The sequence below is a fragment of the Nyctibius grandis genome, chromosome 2, assembly GCF_013368605.1.
Source record: "Nyctibius grandis isolate bNycGra1 chromosome 2, bNycGra1.pri, whole genome shotgun sequence".
Classification (NCBI taxonomy): Eukaryota; Metazoa; Chordata; class Aves; order Nyctibiiformes; family Nyctibiidae; genus Nyctibius; species Nyctibius grandis.
This window is the reverse complement of record NC_090659.1, coordinates 106,771,113-106,798,973: the sequence shown is the minus strand read 5'-3', so window position 1 is coordinate 106,798,973 and position 27,861 is coordinate 106,771,113. Positions and strand designations below refer to the sequence as shown.

Genomic DNA, 27,861 nt, shown 5'->3' with positions numbered 1-27,861 from the left:
TTTATATGGGTTTATTTTACCACTCTATATTAATTTATCAATACACCCCATAAAGGAAATGCAAAGTCGTAATCTAACTATAATATTTTTCATTTAATTTGATTGCCTCTACAGGAATCAAATTATTTTAAATGATTTATATAATGTTTTCACCTCTACTTTTGATGACTTCCTTGTTGTTCATACAGGCTGATTCAATTAGAATTACCTGAAATGGGTAATGGATATTAAATATATGACATACTGTACATCTCCCAAAGAGAGTTGTGCTGTATTTCTACAAGAATCTCCTTATTTGCTTAACTGACACAGTACCTCTTTAAAGGAAGTACTGCTAACACGGCATTTTGGTGCAGAGGCACTACAGACTGAACACGTTCACTTGTGTTCATGGACTTACTTTCCCCTGTAACATACTGTTTTGCAGATGAACAATATAGCCATAGCAGACATATTTCAGTGATCAGGGCACTGTTACTCTGATAACAATTCACTAGGATTGTACCAGGTTTAGCAGGTTAAAAATAAAGGCTTTAGTTAGAATTTGATTTCTTTTTAATCAGCAGAATAACATTTTGACAGAGCAAATTCTTCAAGCTTACAAGATTTTATGTAGCAACAAACGAGTGCAGGGTATCTGCTGCCTCAGTTAGGGGCTTCTGGGAACATTGTCTTGGGAAATGGTCTAATTTGAAGTATTATTTTCAAATAGTACTACTAAGTTGAAAAGTATTTAAAATATTTTAAAATATATTTAACTACGACTCATCAATTGTAATCCTGCTAAGAGACAATTCACCGAAAAAATGGCTATCAGTGCAAAACACATGCTAACAGCTATTGTATCATTAATTCGGAGTTTAAGGCTACGAAAGTACATGTAAATAAATTTTTGTTAATTTCTCTATCAACAGGTGTATCTTTAAGTTTTAGATTTATGGTTCTCTAGAGTTGTTGCATTAATGACCATCTTTAACTTTATCCTAGCGACAGAAAATAATTTGCATTGTAGTAGCCACTTCAGCATCTTACAGAATTGTCTCTCTAGTCACCTCCAATATGAATGAAGGATCTGACTTAAGCTGAAGGAATATATTAAAAACTGTTTGTTAATTTTACATTCGACTTTTGACAAGAAGTATTTAGTTAATGGTCTCCTGTTAAATACTTAGAAGTTGAATAAGCTTTATAATTAAGCCTATACTTCTTTAAAACATCAGAGCAAGATTTTGTTTTTTAATTATCTGCCTTTGTCTCCCATATTTTACACAAAATACGGGGAAAACGGCTGTTACTCTCCAAAGTGTGAATTGGTAAAAAACCTGTGCAATAGCAAATAAAATTAATAAAAACCATGAGAGGATAGTGAATTTAAAAAATTATTCAAAATATTTAGAAAAGAGTTTTCCAGATGATTATTTAAATTAGCTCATGGGATTAAGGGATGTACACCAACTCCTACCTTCGCAGTAACAGATTTTTAGATGCAAGTCAAAGGTAGCATTTATAAAAGTGGATTCAAATATAAGAAGTACGTCTATAGCAGTGCTTTGGCATGTGTTCCTTTCATATAAAGTATTTTACTAAGTGTGTGATCATAGATTGGACTAAAAAACAGGCTTGATTTTAATGAATCTTCGTTTAGCAAGTATAACCCATGAAACTATTTAAATGCTTTAAAAGTAATATGCATATAAATACACATACCTTAAAGAATTCTTTCTTTTCAACTTGTTCATTGCCGTCTGCATCCAACATTTTAAAGGCAATCTGAAATCCAGTCTGCGGTTCTGCAACAAATTGCAAAAGAACTTTATTGTAAACACACACACATACACTAGTACTTAAATATTTAATGCAAAAGGAATATTACCTATGGTTCCATTCTCCATTATTATGCATTTGCATGATATTTCCAGTAAACCATATATACCTCCTCCAACATAAGCAAACTTTTAAACACCTTTTTGCTACCATTTCAAGGGATAATTAATGCAATGGCAAAGCAAGAAATGCCAGTAGTGCCTAAGTACAGCCATGAATGGCCATCTGATCCCAATGACTGTGAAAATGTGTATGTCTTGCTGTCCTGGTCTTAGATTTTCTCTACAGATGTCTCCATAATCCCATGTCACTTCTGAAGTCTAGCTCTGCCTTGTTTATTAGAGCTCCTTTTCAGGTGACAAGACTGGAAAGTGCCTTGAGAAACCAATAATTATACCCAAACTGTGTGAAAGAGCCAGTGTACTCCTCAGGTACTTCTTGTATGCATTAGTGTATGGCAGTATTTGCAGTCTTCCCTAGCAAACAGACTGATCTTGTAATCGTGGCCAGCTCTCTCGGCTCCTGCTCCCGCTGTGTTAGCCCCAGGACTTTTTTTTTCTTCCCTTCTCCTCCCTGCCTAAACAATGTACTCAAATGTTACTGAGAAGTAATAAACCACTCTTTCTGGCCTTTTTGGACAAAAGCATGTTTTGTATGACTCCCATCAAGCTGATTTTTTCAGGAATTTTATACAATTTTACCCTGCATTTCCTTCACCAAGTGGATGTTTCTTTTCAACACAAAAAATGTAATGAGTTCTGAGTCTTGCAGGTGCTATAAAAACACAGTGTGTTTTGAGCTCTTTCCCACAATTTCCTGATCTTACTTTGCTTACAGGAGGTGGCCTTGCTCATTAGCAAGCCCACACAGGAGCAGCATGCTGCTGAAATGTAGTTACAGTTCACTGCAGTAGCAAGCACTTATTCTAGTAATTTCTGGAGCAGGTGATTTAACTTCACAACCCAGTCAAGTCAGGCATTAATATGAAAGCCATGGACTTATCGTCTCTAGAATATCTTAATGTTTCCAAGAACAATGCTGGACTCATGAGGGCAGTGAAGCAGTATCTCTAAACTCTAATGCCTTCAGAGTTTTTCTTTTGGAAATACATTCTTCCAGCTCCATCCTGTAAAGTTTTAAGTCTTGCTTTTTTTTAGAGAATCTTTCTGCAAAGGGAACAAGTTAAAGAAATATTCCATTCCTTTTAAGTTATAACAAGATGGTTAAAGAAAGTAGTATTTTTACATTTTAGAAATAATTACATCTTCAGCAGCCAGCTAAGGTTCTCTGTGGAGCGACCTTGTGATGCAGGGATATTTTATAAAAACTGTTGCAATCTGCATAGCACAGCAACTTCCCCAGCAACTGAGTTGTAAGAATCAAAACTGGCTTCCTTTCCATGGAAATGCCACACGCTAAACTTCTGTTACTAGTACAAAAGCAAGAAGATATATATCCTATAACATATTTAGAGAATAAAAGTAATTGATGTATTTAATAGTAATTCATACCATCTGTGTTGCAATTTTCAGATAAGACAGCTGTTACTGAAAATATAGGACCTAAAGCTGCTTACACTGTTCAGAGATGACATACTTATCTGATATGATGTAACTCCAAAGGTATGTGTTCGTAAAATAAGCATAGTTCAAAGACTACCTCAGCTATATTTGTATTTAATTAGAATCAGTCAAAATTCCAAAATCTGAACAGAAGAGCTTCATCTTAACTGTGAGTATAGGTTAGAGTTAGATGCTTCCCCTGCAACCACTGCTATGTTGACCAAGCTGTCAACTTGTGTGACTGCCTAATTGAAACGAAGCTTTGAGTCAAGGTGACAATTTCAGCTCCTCAGCTCCTTCACCAGAAGCTCCAATAACCAATTGCTGGAAATGAAATTCAGCACAGCACTGGAAGAGAAAAGATAACGATGATACAAGGCACACAGAAAAGAGAAAAGGGGATCACAGGGGACAAAATAAAGCCTTTGTCTCCGCAAAATTACATTTTCAGTTTAGTGTTGTTACAGATGGTGCTTTTGTATGACAGGCAGCATGGTCTGGTTAGCAGTGTCCTGGAACCAGGACTCTGGAAACCTGGTGACTCTTTTCCTGTTTCCCTATTGCTCTGTTGGTGACTTAGAAGACATCATTTAAATATTAATGGCTGCTTTAAGAAATTTCACATTAATTCTCACCAGTGAGAGAGACTGGTGGTGTAACTGCAGGCTGACGGACATGGGATACTTGTTAGGCAAAGACAGAGGCACTAACACTTGTTGACATTTGCTTTCAAACTGATCGGAATGATAATCCTCTGTGTAACCAAAGCAGCAACATTAGCACTGCATTTTTATCCTGCATCAAAAGGTGCCTTTGTTTTTGCAGTTCAATACATTCCTATATAAATTCTGTGAAAAATAATGTTACTTGATTGTCTGGAGAAGCGGAACGATTTGCTCTGATACTGCTTCAATTTTCTAATTGTTTCAGCCAATAAATCAGCATGAATTTAATTTCAGCTGCCACAGATTTTTTTAAGCAAACAGAATCTTTGGCACCTATTTCTGCAACTTTAATTAAGGTATTCTTCTGAAGTTATAATGTGGTTGTTCTTTTTTAAAAAAATATCCCTCTTCTTTGAGTTGCAACAAATATTTTTAAATCAGCTTTCTAACTGTTCTAGACTCTTATATTATTTCTGATTTTAAAAAGCATTTGAACACATGGTATGACTCATGTTCAGGTTGTGTGTAGCACTGGACAGTCACTACTGGTGAAACAGTGCATTTTATGGTAAATAGGTTGTATTAATTTATATATACTACGCAATATTGTGTACTAGTTGAAGCTCCTACTAGGAACCAATGCAGTTCTGTTGAGAAATTACCTAAGTTGTAAAAGGCCTATCTAAACTGTGTGAGAGGTATGTACCGACAGTCATTGTCCGTGAAGACTGGACTCTGGACTGAACACTACTTGTTCTTCCCACACTGTGACAGAGTGGATTTCTAGAGCAAGGAAAACTTGTCAATTTGTTTAAGCCCCTGCCATGGACCTCACAGCCATGGAAATGATGAGGGTCGAGCATCTACAGTCCACTGGGATAAGAACGACTGCTTCCTTCTCTCCTTTCCCCATCCACTGATACCATGAGATCTAGTATGCTGGGTTTTGCCCCTTGCTTAAAACGTTAGACCTGTGTAAGTCAGTCAAACAAGACTGCACGTGAATTATTACATGGACACGCATGTGGACTACTTCACTACTAGTCTATGGGTCTCACTGCGTAATGCTCATTGCATACATCTTATCTCAAATCTTGGTATTTTTCAGCGTCGCTTACACTTCATCAGAATAGCACAGGGAGGTGGCAGCATGGCACAGAGTAAGTATGGGTGAGGAAACCCAGAAGATCCAAGATCACTTCCACGCACAAAAAAAGAATGCCTGCTGTTTGCAGATAAAGCAAGTACCAAACAAAAAAGTTTTATAAAAAAGTGTCTGATAGAGAAAAAGGAAGGAGGCAAAGGAAGGGGCAGAAACATATGCAAAATACTTGGAGGAAATAAAGTTAAAAGGAACAGAGAGAAAAAAACCCAAAAGGATTAAAAAGTCAAACAAAAAGACACTGCAGAAGTCTGCTGTTCATGTATCATCCATTGCATATCTGAACACTTGAATAACAGGCAACAACCTTTCAGACACCACAACAGCTTTTATACCAGTGCATGTTGGTGCATGTATAATGTTAATGTCTCATTGTCCAAAATACCTAAAATTACTAACCAGAAGACCAATTATTTATCTTCCCCCACTGTTGTTCTTCCCCTTATTATGTGGTCCTGTAACAAATATCTCCCATCAAAGTCTCTTGAAAGACTTTACTGATCCTGTGGTGCAGGGATTATCATGATTTTTGAAGTACTGCTATGAACCAATGATAACATTATGGAAGTAAATTGCAATCAATTAAAGTTATAGCCATTTATATTAATGCCTTATCATTCTATATACAATAGTTCTTTACATTTTACTATAACATAGAAATTTAGAAGTTAAAAAATATCAGAAAAAGTTCCTGGAAAGCTGCTAATAGCTGAATATTTACACATACGTATTTTAAATATGTAATACTTACTCGTAAGGATTGTCAGCAAAAATAGGTATTCTGCATAAGATATCAACCCTGAAATAAAAGAGTTAAAAAATTACTTGCAAAAAGACCCCCCAAACTTATAGCAAGACTTTAAAGATCAACTCTTATAAATATAAAAATTGTAGTTTAACATTGTATTAAATAGGTTATTAAAGTAAGGCACATTATTATTTAATAAACTTTTTACTGCTGTTTTTAGTGCTCTGAAGGTAAAATTCCCTATCCAGAGACTCATCAATGTTCATATCTAATCACGAAAGTAAGGTTTATTTGGTATTAATAAAAGGCCTACGCTAAATCTTTGGATTCTCACTGAAAACATTCAATGTTTATACAAAAGGCAAATAAATTAAATGCGCTTTGTCACATTTAGTACCTGGGAGGAGAACTACTCTAACGTTACCCTGAAGGATCAAAGTCCTCCATCCTTTGGCAGGCTCGCAAAGGCGGAGAATAGCTTCCCTCTAATTCTCAAGGGGAACATGGCAACACGCAAAGCTGCCAAGCTGCTAGATTGTGCTGATAGTACTGCTGGGCCGCGGGCCAAGAGGACGCTTCTTTTTTTTTTTTTAAAATAGGAACATGTCCTTTCTACAAGGTGAAGTATTTTCCCCCTTTTGAAGGAAAATTCCAGTGTTTTCCTTTGAAATACCGCCTTAAGTGAAAAACCTGAACAAACACAAAGATGTGATAGCGTCAAAATAGAGCATACCAGCTAAAGATAGAGAGTGCATAACGAGGGTGGTTAAACAACAGAATCTGAACCATCTGCCCCGCAATGATGTTTGGTGAAAAAAACGTAAAGGGCTTTTTTATAAATCATTTCAAAATAACTGAGCTACTTTTAACTTGTGAGCTAAACGTTGTATAATGCTGAAGCTGCTTAAAATAATAAAGTTCAAACATGCCTATCTGTGCAAAGATAAACTATTTTTTATAATTTATATTTAGTTAATTGATAGATAAGGAATCCACTTAAGCTTCAGTGACAAACAATTAACTTCTGGTAAATTACTATGCAGAGCCAACAGCATTTGTATTTGAACTCAGATAGTGACTTAACACTAAGTTTTAAGTACCAGAGTTTAGAAATATTAAATTGCTGAATGCAAGAGTCTGTAAATCCGAGAACAAGTCTTAGCTAAAGACAGGTCTAATGCTGATCCTGTTGCCAATGCACTCTGGTTCCGTATCTCAGTTTTCCTCTCCATCAAGACAGGGCTATTCACCCTATTATCCAGCATGCATCATGTGTAAATCAGCACAGTACTACAGTCATACAATACACTGTGGAAATAAAAAATACTTTAATCTCAAAAGATTTAGTTTTGCTTACAAGTTTTAGGGTTACTGCCATTGCAAGAATGTAAATTATTATTTGCATTGCTGTAAAACTTGGAATCATGTTCCTAGACTAAGTGTCCAGGATTTCTACAAATTCGAAACAAAACAGAAATAACTCCTACCCATTTTTTTTAGCTTATATGCCTAAGTATAAGACAAGATTAAAAAACCAGATAGAAACAAACAGGGGAGGAAAAGAAATCAAGCAAATAGTGTGATGGGCAGTGATTAAGATTCCTGCTCCCTAATTCTGTTTCGCGTGTGTCATAGCAGAAGAATGTGTAAAGGAAGAATATAAAGACAGACAAGGAGGTAACTTTTCAGCTCTGTATAGAAAACACCTCCCAGTTGTGGACTGCAGTGGTATCAGCACAAAGGTCCCTGCCTGAAAATTTAACCAGCAAGTGATGAAGGCCAGCATCACTGGCCAAGAAGAAGTGAGAGCCTGCCTCTCGGCTGTCTGGAGATCTGCTGCACAGGGATAGTCTAGGGAAGACCTGGAAGGTGAAGACAAGCAGCTTATGATAGATAAAAACAGAACAAGGAGAGCCCGGGGATACAAAAGAAGAGATGACACACTCAAAGGAGCCATGTAAGAAAAACATCTGTATCAAAGCATTTGAAAGGATCTTAACATGGCAGATTATGTTTGTTAAAGTCAGTGAAAAAAAAGGTCATAATAATTGAGATATAAAATGCTGAGCACCTGGAGAGTTTTAGCTATGTGGGTAGGCAGGGAACACTGTACCTTATAAAATTTTGCAGAAAGAATCTGCAAAATTTATATGAAGATGGTAGGATGTAAAGATAAGACCAATTTAAAGACAACACCCTGCTTATTGGCTCAAGGAAGAAGCATGATGGCTCTATTCACTCGAATTGCAGAGGGCTGTAAAGAAAAGCCTTGCAAGAAACAGTAGAGGCGAGACACAGACTGTTTTCATCATCTTATCGTAAGCTGATTGAAAAATCACTAGAGTGAAATAGGTAAAAAGTTAAATATAATAAAAATATGTAAAAAAACCCTGATTGTTCTTTAAAATCTGTCTCAGTGCCTTAAAGCAACCTACAGCCTCTCTGACATTTTCTAGCAGACTGATTATACTAAAATAATTTGAGATAAGATTGTTTAACTTGTGGACTCATTTCCATAAAAATTCTTCTTTTAATTTCATTGTCCTTTTACTACTTGTAGTGAATAGCCAATTTACCTTATCCATAAAGTAAATAAAATATTTTGGTACTTTTCTTTTTATTCTGCAGTAATCATCACAAAGTTACTCAAATTAAAAGATGCAATGCAACAAACAAACAAACAAAAAAACCCAAACCGTAGAAAATTATATTCCTGTCCAAGCAAAATTTAAAAGAGAAAAGCTTCACGTACTGTTGAATGACTCAGCATACTTGCAGCCAAGTATTTGCAGTTAGCATTGGCAAAATACTGTCATTTTATAACGCTAAGTGAACCTTCCCTATACCTCCCTGGAAATCTCTACCCTCAAACTTTATAGCAAATGCTGACAGTACAATATTCTTATTGCTGAATAAATCATAAGTATACCCACGATGTACGACATGAATTTTAAAACTGCCCACTAGAAGGCAGAATTCCCTAGCATTCTGTTTTACGAACTGGACTGATGACAGTTTTCCCTCTACTTGACATTTAAATAACAATTTGAAGGTAATTAAAATAATCTCATCTAAACAGTGGAACAGGTGTAGATTCATTAATCTAGTACTTATAAAAGCAGTATTTAATACATAAATATTTACATTTTTAAAATGTAATAATAATGCAACTCAAAGCAAAGTCAGCAAAGTCACTGAAGAGGCATCGTGACCAAAAACTGTAAAAACTCCGTGTGTTGTGGAGATATATGGATGACTGCACCGAAAGCTCCTCCTCCTCGAACTCCTACCTGACCTTTGAAGGACAAAGTATACAGACTCACAGTCCTAAGCAAGGGGAGATCAATGCCTTGGCCAGAATGCAAAAGATGCCAGGCTGAGTGTATCACCGAGCCCACTTTCTGCCAAGCAGTCAGCTGGGAGAGGTGCAATAAAAGGAGGCTGCGCTGCTTTACTGTGTTTTCCCTTTGTGTTGGTGGATTCTCAGTTTTCCCAGGCACAGTGCTTTGGGGATTTGCAGTGTCAACCACTAGAAAAAGAAAGACTCTAGAAAAGTAGGGATAGAGAAAGAATATCCAAGAATTAAAGACTGGGAATCCTTTAAACCCAATCCTGGGAAAGCACATGATGATTAGCAATCTGAAAAGGCAGGGAATGACTATTCAATACAAAATCCAGCTTTCCCTAAGATAGCAAAAAATTGTTCAACTTGTTCAGAGATGTTTCAGGGCTGCTGGGGTATGCTGGAGCTTGCAGGAGTGGACTGACAAGCAAGGTACCCAGCTGAAGACCCCTCCACATCTGCACAAGGATGCAAGGAATGAACCTCACACAGAAGAGGCGGTGAGGCCAAAGGGGAGGCGAAACACTGCAGGCCGAGATTGAGGGCTGCTCTCTTGGCACAAGCTGCCAGCCATGCCCGGGGATCTGCTGTGCATGGCTCATGCCTGCCAAGGAACTGCAGCAGTGCAAAGGCAGCTTTATTTTCCAGAAACGTCCACGGGATAAGGGATTCAGGCTGCACTCTACCATACAGAAAGTTTGTGAATAGACGCTGTCGGTCTTTCTCATTAGTTTGGGGATTTCAGTCTTTGTTACTGGTGAAATGGTTAATTACTCATCTATTTAGTTTCCTGGATCCTCTTGTTTGTTTTCTCCCTTCAATTAATTTATGCTAATGATGTTTTTATTTGGTGTTCTTTAACTCCCTGTTGTTATACAAACAATATCCCAGCTCTCAGAGTTTTCTCTTTAGGTAGCCTGATGTAAGGTGGAAATGCTGGGTGAAAAGAAACCAAAGCACATTGGTGCTGTGAAGGGCCACTGAGCTCCTGAAGAGGGAGAAAAGTTCAGCTGCTCTTGGAACCAGTGTTGCCACTTTACATAACTAGATACGAATTTTATTTTTATCCTTAGTTTCCATGCATTTAAGTCATATAGTGGAACATCAGCTTATTAACAAGAAGTCTTAAAAGTCCATGTTGTGCTGAAGTCATCCCTTTAGCCCCTTTCTCTTCTCCAACTAGGCTTTCCGATTTCTTTCATGTCTTCTCCTGCACCTCAGAAGGCTTTCAATTCCCAGTCCTGCCTCTTTACTCTCTCTTGCATAACTGAGAGATTTGCCAAGGAACTGGCTACTGGCTAGATGGGGATGATGTCAAATCCGTGAAACCTTTAAAAATACATTCATTTCATACCATACAATGAGATAAAAAGCAAGATGTATTTTTCAGTATCAAAAGTGCTCATTACCTTTATCACCAAGCTCTCTAAAAAAGGTCGGTCCTGGTTTAGCTTTCACAACACATAGTAGTGCAGCATCTACCTCCTTTGAAGACATAAACAAGAAAATATAAAGCCAGTTTGAAAGAGAAATCTGTTCAGCTGGGTAACAGAAAGAATGCAAGTTCTTTTGAAGAAGGAAAGGAACATTTTGCTTACCTTTTTTGTCAGTTTCTTGGCTGAAGCTTTACCTACAATAAAAAAAAAAATCATCATCATTCAATAACAAACTGACTTTAAGCTTTGATCAGATTCTGTGGTATTTCTTCAGATTTTTATGGGAAAATGCTAAGTAATATGAAACAGAGTATTTTGCAGCAGGCAGTTTGATTCTAATTCCCACAACGATCAAGAAAGGACAACATTTTTTTAAAATAATACGAGCCGTCTGTTCAAATGTTCTTGCAACCTAGATGAAATCACAGACCGCTTCGGTATCTATGACTGACTGACTAGTGTGATTTTGCATACTGTGAGCTACAAACATAGTACAGATTCCAAAGCAAGATTATACAGTAAGAAACAACTGTAGTATTTACAAAGGGATGGGCATGCACACGTAATAACCCTTCAAGTGTAGGTTGAGTATGCAAAAGCTAAGAAATACTAAAAAAGAGAAAAAAGAATTAAAATCTTGATGTTTCCATTAAGCAGAAGTAAACTGAACAACTCTGTCTCCTGAAACAGCATCAGATGAAACCATATGAACCCCTAAGTGTTTATTAGCAGGTTCAAGTCTATACACTCGAATAGGGGAGCCACTGGCAGCAGTATAGGTTCCATTCCTGTGTAAACCATCCATTTGAGGAGCTGTGATGTGTTCTCAGTGGAATGTTTCAGCTGGTTAGGCAGGGACCACAGAAATCCTGCTGTCATGGGCCGGCAGGAGCTGTGCTCCATCCCTTCTCTGCCTATCTGCCCTATCACACTGGTCTCTCTCCTCAGCATTTCTCCTCATACAGTTCTTAAAACCCTGTGTCCTTCACTCTTACCACTCTCAGCCCATTGCTCCCTTCTTCACCACCAGCTCCTCTGGATACCAGCCAGCCATTCCCTCCTATTTATTCACGCTCTGTAAGCAGAAGCCAAGCTGTTTGCGTTTGCTCTGAGGAATGATGCCCTTGCGTGCAAGCAGCCTGCTTTCCTCCATGCTCAGGCTCCAAGGCTTACTCTGCTGCTTCACGGGCATCTTGCATCCGAAGGTTCACCAGCGCAGCACTGCTGTTTGGAAACGGACATGATGGAGGCAGCCTGGTGGGTAGCTGTCAACAAACTTCTACCAAGCATTTTTCACAGGCCCACTATTTAGCCAGAAAGAGGTGCGTTCTCAGTAAAACAGCAAATTTCCATGAGGCTGGCAAAAGACATGCCCAGCTGAAGAGGGTTTCCCCTGGCAACTTCTGTCTTTGGATGAGGGAAGCTGCTGGAACATCTCAACCAGCAACAGTTCATTTTTCAGCACAGGCAAACCAGTGCCCTAGCCTCTGCTCCCTGAACTGGCAGTAAAAGTTTTGCTGATAAATTCCTCTCTCCACCCCTCTCCCCCAAATCAGCCTAAGGCAGACACCTGGCACATAACATTGCAACCCAAATGTTTAAGTTTGACAAAAGTTATAAGAAACTAAAATTAGGGTTTTAATACTGGAGTGTTGAGTGACCCCAGCAACAGGTGTTGCCAGCACCACCTGTTACTGTGGACAAATACATTTTTGTGCTGTGCGTGTACATGTATTTACACACATACACACTCATATATAAAGCTACACAGATAGATACCTTCCAGCTCAAAGGAAGTATGAAATCCTCTACTTTGCCTCATTTGAGATAAAAGAAGTCAGACTAAGAACAGTCCAGGAGAGCAAGTAAAAATCCCTATATCCAGCAAGGCTGAGTCCTGAGCAGTGCAATGTCACACCACAGTTGAACACTGTTCACTGCTGCAGAGCATTTTGCTTTTTAGCAAATTAAGTGATTCAGATCTCAGCTTTGAAATGTCACTTCCTCTGTACAACGCATTTCAACATGGAATTAAATTACAGCAGCTCTTTCGGCTCTGGGAGACCCACATGGCGAGAAGCCTTACAAGAGGGAATGAGTCAGGCTGTAGGTCTGCGACAAACAGTAGCTGAAAGAAAAAAGGGAAAATCATCCTGCAATTATTTTCTCTGTAAATGCTCTCCGTAGTTGTCTGTTTTGAAGCCAGCCATGCACTCTTATTTGGTTAACAGCAGCTCCACTCACTCCTTTCTCCTGGTGGCCTCAAGAGCGTCACATCTGGGACAGCAACTGCTACCACAGCAGTGTACTGGGCAGTAGCCTTTTGCCAGCATCCAGGAGGATGATGAAGGGAGACAAGCTGAGCTCTGCGAGCTAGAACAGCAAAGGCATGAATAATTGTGCAAGGTAAGAAGCTAAGCAAGCTAGAATCCACTGTACAGCAGGAAGGTTATGATGTGGTTGCCGTCACAGAAACGTGGTGGGATGACTGTCATGACTGGAGTGCTGCTATGGATGGCTATAAGCTCTTTAAGAGGGACAGGCGAAGCAGGAGAGGCGGTGGGGTAGCGTTGTATGTTAGGGAGTGCTTGGACTGTGTCGAAATGGAGGAAGATGATGAGGATGACAAGGTTGAATGTCTATGGGTAAAGATCAGGGGGAAGGTCAGCAGGGCAGACATTACGGTGGGAGTCTGTTATAGACCACCCAACCAGGATGAGCAGGTGGACGAGGCGTTTTACAAGCGGCCGTCAAGAGCCGCCTGGTCGCCGGCCCTTGTACTCGTGGGCGACTTCAACTTGCCAGATGTCTGCTGGAAATACAACATGGCAGAGAGGAAGCAATCTAGGAGATTCCTCGAATGTGCGGAGGACAACTTCCTCATGCAAGTGGTAAATGAGCCCACTAGAGGAGGGGCCCTGCTTGACCTGTTGTTTGTGAACAGAGAAGGACTAGTGGGAGATGTGAGGGTCGGTGGCGGTCTTGGGAATAGTGACCATGAAATTTCGATAGTGGGGGAAGTAAGGAGGTGCAAGAGCAGAACTTCTGCCTTAGATTTCTGCCAGGCAGACTTTAGCCTGTTTAAGAGGTTGGTGGACAGAGTCCCTTGGGAGTCGGTCCTGAAGGGCAAAGGAGTCCAGGAAGGCTGGACGTGCTTTAAAAAGGAATTGCTAAATATTCAGAAGCAGGCTGTCCCGGTGTGTAGGAAGACAAGCCGTCGGGGAAAAAGACCGGCCTGGTTAAACAGAGAACTTAGGCTAGAACTTAAGGAAAAAAAGAGAGCCTGTTTGCTCTGGAAGAAGGGTCGGGTAACTTGGGAGGTCTATAGGCACGTTGCCAGGTCATGTAGGGAGAAGATTAGAAGGGCCAAAGCTCAATTAGAGCTTGATTTGGCTGCTACGGTCAAAGATAACAAAAAAAGTTTCTACAAATATGTTAACAGCAAAAGGAGGGTCAAGGAGAGCTTCCACCACTTGCTGAATGAGGAGGGTAGTGTAGTGTCAGGGGATGAGGAAAAGGCAGAGGTGCTCAATGCCTTCTTTGCCTCGGTCTTTATGTCAAGACAGGTTGTCCTCAGGAGACTCGGCCCCCAGAGCCTGAAGTTAGGGATGGGGGGCTGTGTGAACCTCCCGTAATCCAGCAGGAGACAGTTAGTGACCTGCTGTGCCAGCTGGACACCCACAAGGCTATGGGCCCGGATGGGATTCACCCCAGAGTAATGAAGGAACTGGCAAATGAACTTGCCAAAACACTCTCGATTTTCTACCGGCAGTCCTGGTTAACTGGAGAAGTTCCAGCTGACTGGAAATTAGCAAATACAACCCCCATCTACAAGAAGGGTCGGAAGGATGATCCAGGGAACTACAGGCCTGTCAGCCTGACCTCGGTGCCAGGCAAGGTGATGGAACAGATCATCCTTAGTGCCATTACACGGCACATGCAGGACAATCAGGGCATCGGGGCCAGCCAACACGGACTCATGAAAGGCAGGTCCTGCTTGACCAACCTGGTCTCCTTCTATGACAAAGTGACCCGCTTAGTAGATGAGGGCAGGGCTGTGGATGTAGTCTATCTAGACTTCAGTAAGGCATTCGACACTGTCTCCCACAGCATCCTCCTAGACAAACTGGCTGCCTGGGGCTTGGATGGGTGGACTCTTAAATGGGTTAAAAGCTGGCTGGATGGCTGAGCCCAGAGAGTGGTGGTGAATGGGGCAAAGTCCAACTGGCAGCCGGTCACTAGCAGTGTTCCCCAGGGCTCAGTTCTGGGGCCGGTGCTGTTCAATATCTTTATAGATGATCTAGACGTAGGGATTGAGTGCACCCTCAGTAAATTTGCAGATGACACCAAGCTGGGTGGGAGTGTCGGTCTGCTGGAGGGTAGGAAGGCCCTACAGAGGGATTTGGACAGGTTAGATAGATGGGCTGAGACCAACGGCATGAGGTTCAACAAGAACAAGTGCCGGGTCTTACACTTTGGCCACAACAACCCCATGCAGCTCTACAGGCTGGGGGAAGAGTGGTTAGAAAGCGGCCCAGAGGAAAGGGACTTGGGGATGCTGATTGACAGCTGGCTGAACACGAGCTAGCAGTGTGCCCCAGGTGGCCAAGAAGGCCAATGGCATCCTGGCCTCTATTAGGAATAGTGTAGCCAGCCGGTCTAGGGAAGTGATCGTCCCTCTGTATTCGGCACTGGTGAGGCCACACCTTGAATACTGTGTCCAGTTCTGGGCCCCACACTTCAAGAAAGATGTTGAGGTGTTGGAGCGAGTCCAGAGGAGGGTGACCAAGCTGGTGAAGGGTCTGGAGGGTCTGACCTATGAGGAACGGCTGAGGGAGTTGGGGTTGTTTAGCCTGGAGAAGAGGAGGCTCAGAGGTGACCTTATTGCAGTCTACAACTACCTGAAGGGAGGTTGTAGTGAAGTGGGAGTTGGCCTCTTCTCCCGGGCAACTAGCAATAGGACAAGAGGACACAGCCTCAGGCTTCGCCAGGGGAGGTTCAGGTTGGACATTAGGAAGCATTTTTTTTTCAGAAAGGGTTATTAGACATTGGAATGGGCTGCCCAGGGAGGTGGTGGAGTCACCATCTCTGGATGTGTTTAAAAAAAGACTGGACATGGCACTTAGTGCCATGGTCTAGTTGACATGGTGGTGTCAGGGCAACGGTTGGACTCGATGATCCCAGAGGTCTCTTCCAACCTGGTTGATTCTGTGATTCTGTGAAAGCATTGAGAACTACAGCTGAGACACTAGTTGGCCAAGCTGGTGAGGCTCTACACTTGGTGAAGTCCGTGTTCCTCTTCTTCATGTTGTATTCAGCGCAGTAACTCTGAAACACTTCAGCTACCCAGTTTTATGGAACATATCCTCAGTGAGAATTGCCCTACTGTGATAAAAATTAGGAAAGGGAAGGAAAATCTGTTGCAGACATGTGGACCCTCTTTTCACCGGCCCGCAGTCACAACTGCAACTGCCTGGAGCTCAAACAAATGGCTGCGGCAGCCATGAACATCTGCCCTCTTGCATTGAGCTATGGTCACCCTCCAGAGGACATTTAAGATATTGACGTGCCGAGTGACCTGTTTCAGAGATGAAAAGACAGTAACAACAATGATACAGAGGTGCTCATGCTATCCCTTGACTGGGGAATCTTGTCATGGGTGAAAGGACTAGCGGAGGAAAGGAAGCCATGGCTATGTGGCAGAAGAGGAGAAAGACAGTCACATCACCCCAGGATGTGGTGAGGGGCAGAACAAGGTGGGTGAGAGTCAGTCCCTGCCATGGCTGACTGCACAAGGGGCTGATGCTACAATAAAAGAGGAAAAAAGGCAGGAGGGAAAGTGACAGATTGAGAGATAAACAAAGATATCTCTACTTTTCTAAGTAGTAAATACAACAGAGTAATAAATGTGGGTCCTTTTAATGGTGCTCTTCTCAAATGGGCTTCAAATCAAAAGATTTAATAACCTAGTCAAATGAAAATGGCATAAGGGTGTCAGCAAGCATGTGTACTGGTAGGCCAGGAATTTTTTTAAAAGACCCTGACATTTGGGACACTAGTGTTATTTTTCATATTGCTGTTTGTGTAAAGTATTAGAATACAATCTTATAATAATGTAATAATTTAAACTGTAGAAGGAGTTTCCTCCAATTATTATTTGAATATTTTCTAAGAATTAAATCCAGTTATATTCTGTTGGTACTGTCACCATATAAAATCATCTGTGAAGACTCAAATCTTAGTTTTCACTTGGAAACATTAGCTACTTTTATTGTAGCACTCATAATATTCCTTGAATACTAATTTAGCTATTGGTGCTTGTTCTTTCCATTTATTCACTTCCTAACAACGAGATCCCTTTAAACACCAACAAGGAAAGCTCTGTTAGTATCGCACACTACCATATCAAATGTGCAGCCCTCGGAGGAACTAGGTCTTTTAAAGCCTTGTCTACGATAACTAGGAAAAGAAGGTTAACTCCTCTTTTCAGAAAATGCACTGCAAAGGTATGAACAGTTTTCCTAGCCAGCTCAGACAGTGAAAAAAAAAAAAGCCTCTTCCTTTCTATCAGTTAAATCTTGGTGCTGTCATTCCTGACACATGACTACAAATACATCATGATCTAAGTCTCTCTCTCTGAGGAACAGAGGCAATGGTTATAATTATTAGGAACTATTTCATCTAATAAGATCTGTACGATGTACTTTTCTGCAGTTTTATTCTTTTGCCTTGATAGATTCTTACTAATAGGTAAATTAATGACACATTAGAAAACTTGTTTGCAGTAGTAACAGTCTTACTTTGGTATCAGAAAAAGAAACTTGGAATTTTTATTGTTTGGAACTTGAATGAATGAGAAGAAAAACAGCTTTTTATTTTTTTTCCCCTACAGACCTGCCAAGACTGTGATGGAATTCTGGCTTAAAGGATGATGAGTATTTTCAAGGGTCTCTACATATTTTACAGATGCTATCATCTAATTTTCACCATCTATAGAGGATCTATGAAACAACAACGAGGTACGGACACACCTTTCGGGGACAAAAAGACATTTTAGCTTTTTAAGTTGAATTAATACCAAGTCTACTTAGAAGAGCACACAAATTCTGTGCTGTTAGCCAAGAAAGTTAGCTGACAACTGTAATTAAGAAAACACTGCCAAGAGTAGCTACGTCAGCCTTAATTTGCCCTCGGCAAACCTGGGTATTTTGTCACATCCATTTCTTACAACAGAAGTGTTTCCATCATCTATCATTTTTTTACACTAAGATGTAGAATGGACCCGACATCAATGTTAGGATTAACATTAGGAAAGGGCTGAATTAAACAAGTACCCACTTGCACTCAGTAACACCCATTTACACCTGCATAGCTAAAGAAAGGCTTAGATCTGACAAAAGACGTTTAGGGCCAAAGAATGAACAAAATCTCTAAGATCAACCATTATAACAACAATAATCAAATGCCAAAGCAAAAGTAGAGAAGTTACTACTATCTGCAAGAAAGCACAATTTTGCATGTCTGCAAGATTGCTCTATTTTTGTAATATGGAAATGAAAATTAATTTATGAAACAATCTTCCTCCACAGCCTTAACTTCAAATGAGAACAGTATAAAATAGCAATCTTTTCCTAGGAGGACAACAAACTCCTGTCCATTTTATCAGCAAAGCCACTGAGATGGTTTGACCAGGGTCTCTTTTTAGCTCCATTTTAGATAGACACATTGATAAACAAGTAAAAAAAAAATTGTCCCCCCATTTTTTTCATAGAATCATAGAATGGTCTGGGTTGGAAGGGATCTTAAAGATCATCTAGTTCCAACCCCCCTGCCATGGGCAGGGACACTTTCCACCAGACCAGGTTGCTCAGAGCCCCATCCAACCTGGCCTTTTTAATTTTAGATGGCAATCATTGCTATCTTTGCTGAAGCTTGGCAAGTTCAAAGTCATACTGGGGTACTAGGAAACCAATTTTTTTTCCCCTGAAAAATTAAGAAGAGAATAGCATTAAGTATGTTACAATTCAACCAAACTCTGATTCCACAAAATGATGAGTGAAGCTAACCTTTTAAGCTGGACTGGATTTCAGTACAGTCGAATCCGAGGATCAGGGCACTTTAAAACCCAAATCCAGCGTGCACAGCTCATGCTATGGCCTTTACAGCAGAGCCCACCCTGCAAGCCCTAGCTGCCAGCTTTCACACAAGCTGAACTCTGAGAATCCTGCCCCAGCGCCCTGGCGAACTGGGTTAGATAAGAATTATGTATGTTGATTTGCTGGGGGAGACCCCGTTAAAATTTTTGTTTAAATTACCCTAAAATAGAAGATCACTGAAATTCAATAGTTTGTATTTCATTCCCTGCTCTCTCTCAGATATTTTTAATGATACTGGACAAGTACCTTATTCCAACTAGGTGTCCTTTTTTTACCTGCGTTATTTACATTCTTGGCTCTTTAAAGCTCTGCTATGCATTTATAAAGTACTTAGTACTAATGAAACCAATAATGTAAAGGGCAAAAATTCAAGACAGTAATTACTTCTTTATGGATTCCTTTTGAAGTATTGGTGATACTGGAGATAAATCAAGGAGAGCAAAAAAAATGAAAGCTTTTTGAAAGCATGACAAACCAAGTGGTCAGATTCCTATGATAGCTCCTGGCAAACCAATATCTGAATAATAAATGAGCATGCCATTTAAATGAATTAAGAATCCACTTCAGCTAGAAAGCTTTTACTGAACTAGTGCATTGCTCCATTGAAAGATAATTGATAAAAGTCATTTCAATCACACAAATTAGTGAACTGAACCACCTGAATTAAAACCCAAGTATGCCCAGTGGAAAAGGCAATTTGCAATAATAGAAGTGTCTGATATGCTTTACAAAGCAAGCTTTGCATCTGTCCTTCTTTATTTAGAGCAATCGTTCCTCTGAGGAAACGAGAAATATACAGTCCTGGGCCGAGGCCAAGCACTGGCAAATCTCCATTTCAGAAGAGGAGTTGCATCAGAGCCAGTCAATACCAGAAGGTTTCTCTGCGAGTAAGGTAGCCTGGGGTAAAAAGGGTGGGATGCTGATGTAGGGAGAAAACATCAAAGGATGACAGAGTCTTTCAGGAAACTGAAACAGACTGAAAAATTAAGATAAGCCAGTTTTCAAAACCTGTTAAAGAGACAGTGGCACTGAGTTACCGGCAATGCCAGGAGTTCCAAAATAACCAAAGGCATCTGGGTAAAAGCAGATTTTGTGGTGCTCGCTACGGAGCACACAAGCAGCTCAGTCCTCACTGGGCCTGCAGCAGCAGCCTGTGGGGACGGCAGGGAGAGCAAGGGGACAACTTTTCCTTAGGTATTGTCCAGGGAAAGCGACTTGCTTACAGGTCTGCTCTCTTTCTAATAACATATCCAAACTGCAGAGAGGAAAAGCTGAGAATATGTTCAAACTCCCAAGCTTACCACAACATACACACTGCAGTGAGATACAGCATACAGAAAGTTATTTCTTCCAGAACACCAGAAAAGCCTACCTGCCATCTAGACTGGGAAGGGCTAACTAGACCTGTAACATGACAGCTCCCTGCACACAGAGCACGCGTGTAACGGCAGCCCTCAGCTCCAGAAGGAGCATGAGATGCGCCTTAAGACTTCACGTGTAACACATAAGCAGCAGGAAGCCAAGCAGAGAGCGCAATCGCAGACAAGCATCTCGCTGGCAAGGAGGATGCTGGCCCTCAGGGTTGGTTCTGAGCTCAGGACTGGAGGCAGCATCCAGAGGAAAAATGTGTCCTGTGAAATACAAGGCCTCAAACTCCCAAATAAGCACATCGTGCTTGGTTCCTCTGGCTTCATTTAGATGTCTAAAAATTAGATGCCTAAATCTGAGTTAGTGATCTCTATGGTGCTTTGCTGTAACTATGATGGTGTAAGGACATACACAGAAAAGGGTTTATAATTAACTTTGAAATCTGCTGCTCCTATTTCAGATCTGAAGAAGAGCTCATATGCCCAAAAGCCTGTCTAATTTTTCCAACTTACAGCAGCTGGTCTAATAAAAGATATTATGTCTGTCTACAAACCTCATCCTGACTAATGACCCCAGGCTCCCACTGTAGTCAAGGGAGAGAAACGGACACAGCAAAAGAGCATTTATTCCAGGTTGACACAGGTGTCTAATACGGGCCTTGAACTTACCTCTTTCCTTCAATTAACTTTAAAGAGATGCTACTATCACTCGCTCTGACCTGACATTCAGCTTTTATACATCTAAATTGAGTAGATGAATCCTTCTGCACGCAACCAGATACCTCACACCATGACTGCTTTTTGTATATGTTATATCTGTAATCTGTTTTTTCCACCCTCCTATCTATCAGCCCAATGTTAGGAGCGCTAAGGGCATGTATTCTCTGTTTTATTAAGAACTTAATCAGATGCAGGGCAAAGTGTACTACAGTTCAAGAGGCAAAGTGGCTGCATAATTGGAGCAATAAAGTATGATAAAGGACAATTAAGATGACCTGGAAGGAGCTGTATCCATAAAACATGTTTCTGAGACCAGAAGGGTGGAAAATGACTCCTGCCAACCTACAGAGAACATTATGCTTCAGTTCAGACTTTTGGGATGGATGGTATCTCCTGAATCTGCACAAAACCATGGCCTTTCCACAAAGAGCAGGCAGGCAGAGCCTCAACTCAAGAAAAATTCCTAGTATGAGGCTTGAGATGGTAGTCAGTCTCATCTAGCACAAGCTAGACTAAGCCTTCAAGAAGACTCAGTTAATGAACTTTGCCCTACCCTGAAATAAAGAAGAGATGATTTCTGTAGCATCACTATGCTTTCTGTTGTCATCTCCTATTGCTAACAAAGACTAGTTTTTAAAATACTACAGTGTTGGAGCACATGCTAGGTTAAAATACTAAACAACAGATGAAGATAAACCATTATGATAAATCTTGTAGCACTAGAGGTTTAATCCTGTTCCTCTACTAGACAGTGCTAGAAGTCATGATCCCTGGCCTAAGGGCTCCGTAATCTACTTTACGGCTGGAGAAGATAAGAATAACAAAAATTTGAAGAACAAATAAAGTAGGATAAGAACAACAACAACGAAATGACACAGTTAAAAATCTAACTGCATGCACAACTTGAGCAAATTGCATCTTAATTGTAAGGAGAGATTAATTTGAATTCAGAACGAAAATGTGTGCAATTTAATTGTCCCACGATCAAAATGAAGGAGGAAAAGGTCAACACTTAACAGCACCAGAAATTGATTCTTACCTCACTGTGTAAGTCTTGATTTAAGCTTATGTGCTCAATATAAAGCCACCATCACCACTGTAGCAACTATCCCTATCGTATCTCATTCAGCCACTTCCTTTACAATTTGTATTCTTCCACATATCTGAAGATCTTCCCTACCATGACAAACTGTTACCTTCCACATGCATCTTACAAAATGTAAAAAAAATATAATAAAGACTAAGCATAAGAATATTAAAGACTGTTGATTATTACAGATTGGATTCACTTGCTGGCAATCATAACTGAGATGCCAGGTGAAGAATTTATCCTTTGTGTGGGAATTTATCATGAACATAAAGCTACCTTACTAACCCCAGAATAAGGAAAAAGAGGACATGTGTCAGAGAGGACTACCTTCTTCACCTTCTCGCTTTGATGCAATTTATCCCCTAAGCAGAAACTGCAAATCATATCAAACTGTGTCAAATTATATGAAGTAACTGTATGGTTTATTTATTGCACTTTGAGATGTAATGAACACTCCAACATGCAAGAATTACAGATAACAAGGCCAGAAACGACCATGTGGGTCATCTACTTCGTGTTATTGCTCCCAACAGGCTTTTGCTTGTGCATTATCTCATCAGTTTATGTGCACACAAATACACCACGTTCACACATTCGAAAGACAGTATTAATACTAAACTGTAGTTTGGGGTTCAGAAGATAATAGTGACATTAATTCAACTGCTTTATTTATGAAATAGCTTGCTTTTTCTTAAACTTGTTCATCCAAGTACAAACTTCAGAGTACTGTTGATATTGCTTATTCATAGTGGAACAGAAAAAAAATAAAATGTAATAACTTGATATAATTCAAAAATTAAAACGGGAAATATTTATTGAAAAAATTGAAGTTATTCATGGTATCAGCATGAAAAATGCAGTGCTGTTACCATAATTCTGTTCAGATCTAGGGCATTTATAGCACTTGCGTCCAAAGCAGTAAATAGCTGACATATTAGTGCATCAAGCCAGTTTAAATTACTGCAGTGGGTAAGTAACCGGGAGCACTGACATTTCACATAAATTGAGTGGGTTCTCAAGAGTCCTGTAAATATAAAAAGCTATTTAGATCCAGTTTATATAGTAGCTCACTTTTTTCCCTGTTTCACCCTACCACATATCAAAATTATTTACACCATCACTAATGCTTTCTTTTTTGTTAAAACAGTAATTTTCTTTTAAAGATTAATTTACTTCCACTACAGCAACATGCAGTAAAAGTTCCTAGAAATACTGCAAAAAATGTTCCAAGAGGTGACAGCTGATTGGACAAGTACAATGGAATTTTGCTAGAAGTATCAGTTTGGGAAACTTTCATTCATCATATCCTAGCAATCCCTAGTCAGACCTTTGGAAGAAAAAAAAAAAGAGAGAGATGGCTGATATCCTTCTGCACTGCTATTGTGAAATCTGGAAATCTCATCAGCAGGATGCCTGACTTCTATTGCTGCACTATTCTAATGATGGTGATAATCGTTGCTCCTGTTTCATTCTCCTAGTGCCTTGTCCTTCCATCAATGTCTAGAATTTGACTCCTTTAGGGCTGCCCTACATCCTCCACAGACTAAACGCATCCTTTCCAACACCTTCCTGTTCTTATTTTCTTCCCAGTGGTAACAATTCTAGGGAATATAGCACAATCAGCACCTTTTCGGTGATTGTGAAAGATGGTCTCAGGAGTTTCAGAGAAGCTTGTGGGAAGACACATGAAGTGGGGCTTCCCCATAGTTAAGGGAAACTGCCTCATTCAGAGAATAGCTGCAGTTGGAATGGAGCTCTGGAGATCACCGTGGTAATTAGAATGTCCTTATCTTCTCACAGTGACAACTGGGAAAAGCTCAAAGTAGAGTCAGTCAGGGCAGGTTGCCCAAGACCATGTCCAGTTGGGTTTTGAATATGCCTGCAGACATTTGTTTCTAGAAGGGCTATGAATACAAGACATCTCTCTAATTTAATACAGTCACCTGACCAACTTTGCAATAGGAATATATCAGTTTAGGTGCTTTTGTAACCTACACTAACACCAAATACAAGAATAGTTGGTAGGAATTTTAGGATTTTCCCCCCTTGCTTATACCAAAGGCAACAACATTCTTACGCAGTTGAAGACTGTATCTTGGCTTCAATTCCCCCTGAGGACATATGAAGGAAGAGACAGCATTTTTGCCTTATTTGTCAAGACATGAGAGCGCTAAGGACTGGATTTAACAGCAAATTTTGGCATTTTATTGAAAGGAAACAATTCTATGTTGGTAATTTCATTAATGAGAGCTCTGTGTCTAAGCTCAAGGCCTGGGACATTTTGTCTTGCTGTCCAGATCATGGTAAATGCCAAAAAAATTCAGAACCTTATTATGCTTATCTTCCAGAACATAAGCCCCATTCATGAACATGCAATTTACAGTGACTAGATGTCTGAGGGCATTGCTATTGAGTTTACAGAACAACTAATTTGTAAATTAAAAAAGAACCAATATAAATTCTTCTTAGGAATGAAAGTGAACACCCACTAGATGGTGTTCAGTTACTGCATGGGGTGACCTGGGCTAGTTACAGCTCTAGCTCCTATTCACCTCTGCTTTGCAGCAGACTTTTCTTGAAGAAACCACAAATATATTTGTGTAAGAGGACCAAAAGGGATGAAATCGCCCTCTACTAGAAATTTGGGAAAGCTTTAGTAAATTAATTGCCACCTTTGTTGAATGTGGGTAAGTGGAACTTGTAACACATACGACAAATCTAAACAAAAGAGTATACAAGATTGTTTTGGATCCACTTGCTAATATTCTACGGTTTTACTCAAGATACTTGTATTTTTGCAATTGGTGATATCATCCATCTGTTCCTCATCCTCCCAAACTCTCCTGACAACATCTATTGAAAGAAAAGGGTAAATAAACACTCATCAAAAAAACATATCCATTTTGCAATTAGTTTTATTAAAGGATAAACTGAATTACCAAATGTCTATTCTAGCAGAAGGTAACGGATCACTTTCTTTTTCAGCACAACTGCAATAATTGCAACTAATTGCGACTAGTGATTAGTGAATCAGCATAAGGAAAGAAAAAAAAAATAAAAGTGCTATTTTAGGGGAAGAGACTTTTGGCATAGGGGCTGCACTGTAGCACTTAACTTCAGATATTTTAGATTCCTGGAGATTACATGGATGACTAGTGATAAAGGGAATTGCTATTCAGAGCTGAATTAAGCTGATCCTGCCATGTCAGATTTTCCAGAAGCAACCTTCTCCCTTTATAAGGCTGTAAAGTGCAACCTTACATGAAAATTTTAGGAAGGCCATTTTAATGCAGATGACCCCAGTGATGACATTACTTTTTCCAATGGCCACTGTGAGAAGATAAGGACATTCTAATGACCATGTTTGGGAATCCTCCTACAGAAGACTCTGTCTACTGCTTTGGGCATTTTACTGATTCTGGGCAACCCTACTTCATTATTTCCATAACCCTCCAGGTTCAGGCATTATTGCAATCTCTAGCTTTTCTTCTTCCTTCTCATGCTTAACCAGAGTTCCTTTCAGTGGCTGACTTGCTTTCCTTCAGTTGATGGCCCATGTCATTCTTGCTTTTACCTTTAAATTAGCCAGGTTTCTTTCGACTTCTAAGATTAGCTCATTCTGTTATTAGCACATACAGAAGCTCTGAGCAAACCAGTAACAGCCCCTGCTGAATCTGACTTGTTTATACATCATTAACATCTGTCACATAGCAATTAACAGATGTTTGGGAAGTTTTCCTACAGCAGGAGCTCCAAGGGTATGTAAGTGATAACAGAATGCTCCTGTATTACAAGCTAAGAAAGTTTTATCCTATTTTTGCTACACAAAAAGACTACTGGAGCAATCTAGTTTTGCCTAGTTTCTGAGAGTACCAGAATAAAAAAAGTTACATAAACCTAATTTGAAACGTTATCTTTATTTAGAAAATAAGGTGGTAATGGAAAGAGGAGCAGGATCATTAAAAGTCTGAGAACTCCACTAAAAAGATCAGAGAGAGCTGAAGTAGAGAAATCATAGACGAGCTTAAAACCAGATGTTAATCGTGCCTTATTGCAGTGGCCAAAACGGTTTGGTTAATTTGCAAGTTAGAAAAAAATAAATGCTGCCAATAGTGCATTTAATAATAAGTTACTGACACAATGTCCATCAGCCTTCCCTACTAGTAGAAAAGAAAGTCTCGTGCACCAACTAGAACACCTCCTCCGCTTTAAGGGGTGAACTTTGGAGACTGAATAAGAGAAGCAAAGATAAGCCATCTCTTGACCCTGTGACTTCAAACTCCTCACGTTCTAAAGAAAAAAGTTTGGCAGAAAGAAAAAAAAATCTAGACAAAGAAGATCAATAGACTCTTTCAAAAAAATGAAGTTATTCTTTCCTAGAATTGTCTTATTTCCCCAGGAAAAAAAGCTTTCTCCCCTGAATTCAAATAATTTGGTGAAGCAACCCTCAAAAAGACATTTGGCTTTACCCTGGCTTTAATTTTATATTCAGATTTTCTGAAGATTTCTCATCTTATTAAGCACCAGAGGAAACACTGTATAAGGTCTGTCAAGACAGAAATATTTGTTCAGTAAAGATTATAGAGGAGACAAATTTAAAAGCAAAAATACCCTTCACATTAAAATTCCCACTAACATAATCTCATTTAACTTGTAACAGCCATCAGTACACTGGGCTTCTGTGTCCACTGCCTCTAATTATCCTTGCATAGTCTCCTTCCTGCCATACTCAGCTTCTCTGACAAAACTAACTGCTCCTCCAAGAGCAATCTTGGACTGAAAAAACGAACAGTTTTTCCTGTTCCTGTGCAAAGGTGTACATTACTTGGGGGCATCAAGCCCTTAACCTCTCAAAAGGATGTTCTTTGCCATCTCTCTCGCTTTTCTTTGTCTTAATCATGATTCTGTGATTACATTAAAACTTTCTTCACCTAAGAACACAGAAAATAATTTGCTCTACTGTACTACCCTCAGCCTAGCAGACACATGAGGACCAAAGCAGCTATGGTGCTGGAAGCTGTTCTGCATGTAGTAACTGTGAGTAAAGCACAGGCTAAATGAGTTTAAGTGTTTTGCTCTAGTGAGCATTGCTTTGTACCATTTTTCTCCTTGACTGAAGCTGTAGTTCGACAATTCAGACATTTCAGCAACAGTATTAATCTAAAAAGTGTCTGACTTCAATCCTTGTTCCATCCCCTAGGCCATAGTGATTGCTAGTGGATTGTGCTGTGAGCCAGGGAATGAAGCTGGCTTTATAAAAGGAAATCAAATTCAGAAAAGCATGGAATAAAGCAAAAAATAAATACCTACATGAAGCTGTGGAAACCCATGGCCTCACCCAGCCAGAGGAGACAAAAATAAGCTTGGGTTTGCTTAATCTAACAAGAACAGTGCTGAGAGGTAATATAATTATCTATAATGCATCATGGGGTTAAGATTCAAAAGAAAAAAAAAAAATCTATTTTGGGTAATAGGAAATATTGGCACAAGAGCAAGTGGGTTTAGACAGACAGTGATTAATTTCAGGTTGGATATCAGAAGAGTTTTCAAGCAACAGAGGAGATGCTGTGTCACTATTTTCCAATATAAGAAGTGGTTACAAATGATTTTAAATTGAGCACGAAAAATTTATAAAAGGTCTATATTTTAAGTTTTTAAACTGCTAAAATAGGAGCTGAATTTTAGAATATATATGATAAATTTTGACACACTTAGCCATGAAATGCTAAAAACAAGTGCTAAGCCATTATGTATCACCCTAGCAGAAGACAGGATCCTTAAAAACACA

At 39.7% G+C, this 27,861-nt stretch overlaps 1 protein-coding gene across 1 annotated transcript in view; it reads right to left on the bottom strand.

Annotated features, from left to right (window-relative positions):
- Positions 1 to 27,861, bottom strand: part of MICU2 (mitochondrial calcium uptake 2) — a 152,715-nt gene that overhangs the window by 29,790 nt on the left and 95,064 nt on the right. The window contains exons 4-7 of the mRNA XM_068395649.1: positions 10,903 to 10,934; positions 10,714 to 10,789; positions 5,965 to 6,012; positions 1,708 to 1,790 (exon numbers count right to left, since the gene is read on the bottom strand). Coding sequence (XP_068251750.1) covers positions 1,708 to 1,790; positions 5,965 to 6,012; positions 10,714 to 10,789; positions 10,903 to 10,934 — 239 coding nt within the window. The remainder of the gene's footprint in view (positions 1 to 1,707; positions 1,791 to 5,964; positions 6,013 to 10,713; positions 10,790 to 10,902; positions 10,935 to 27,861) is intronic.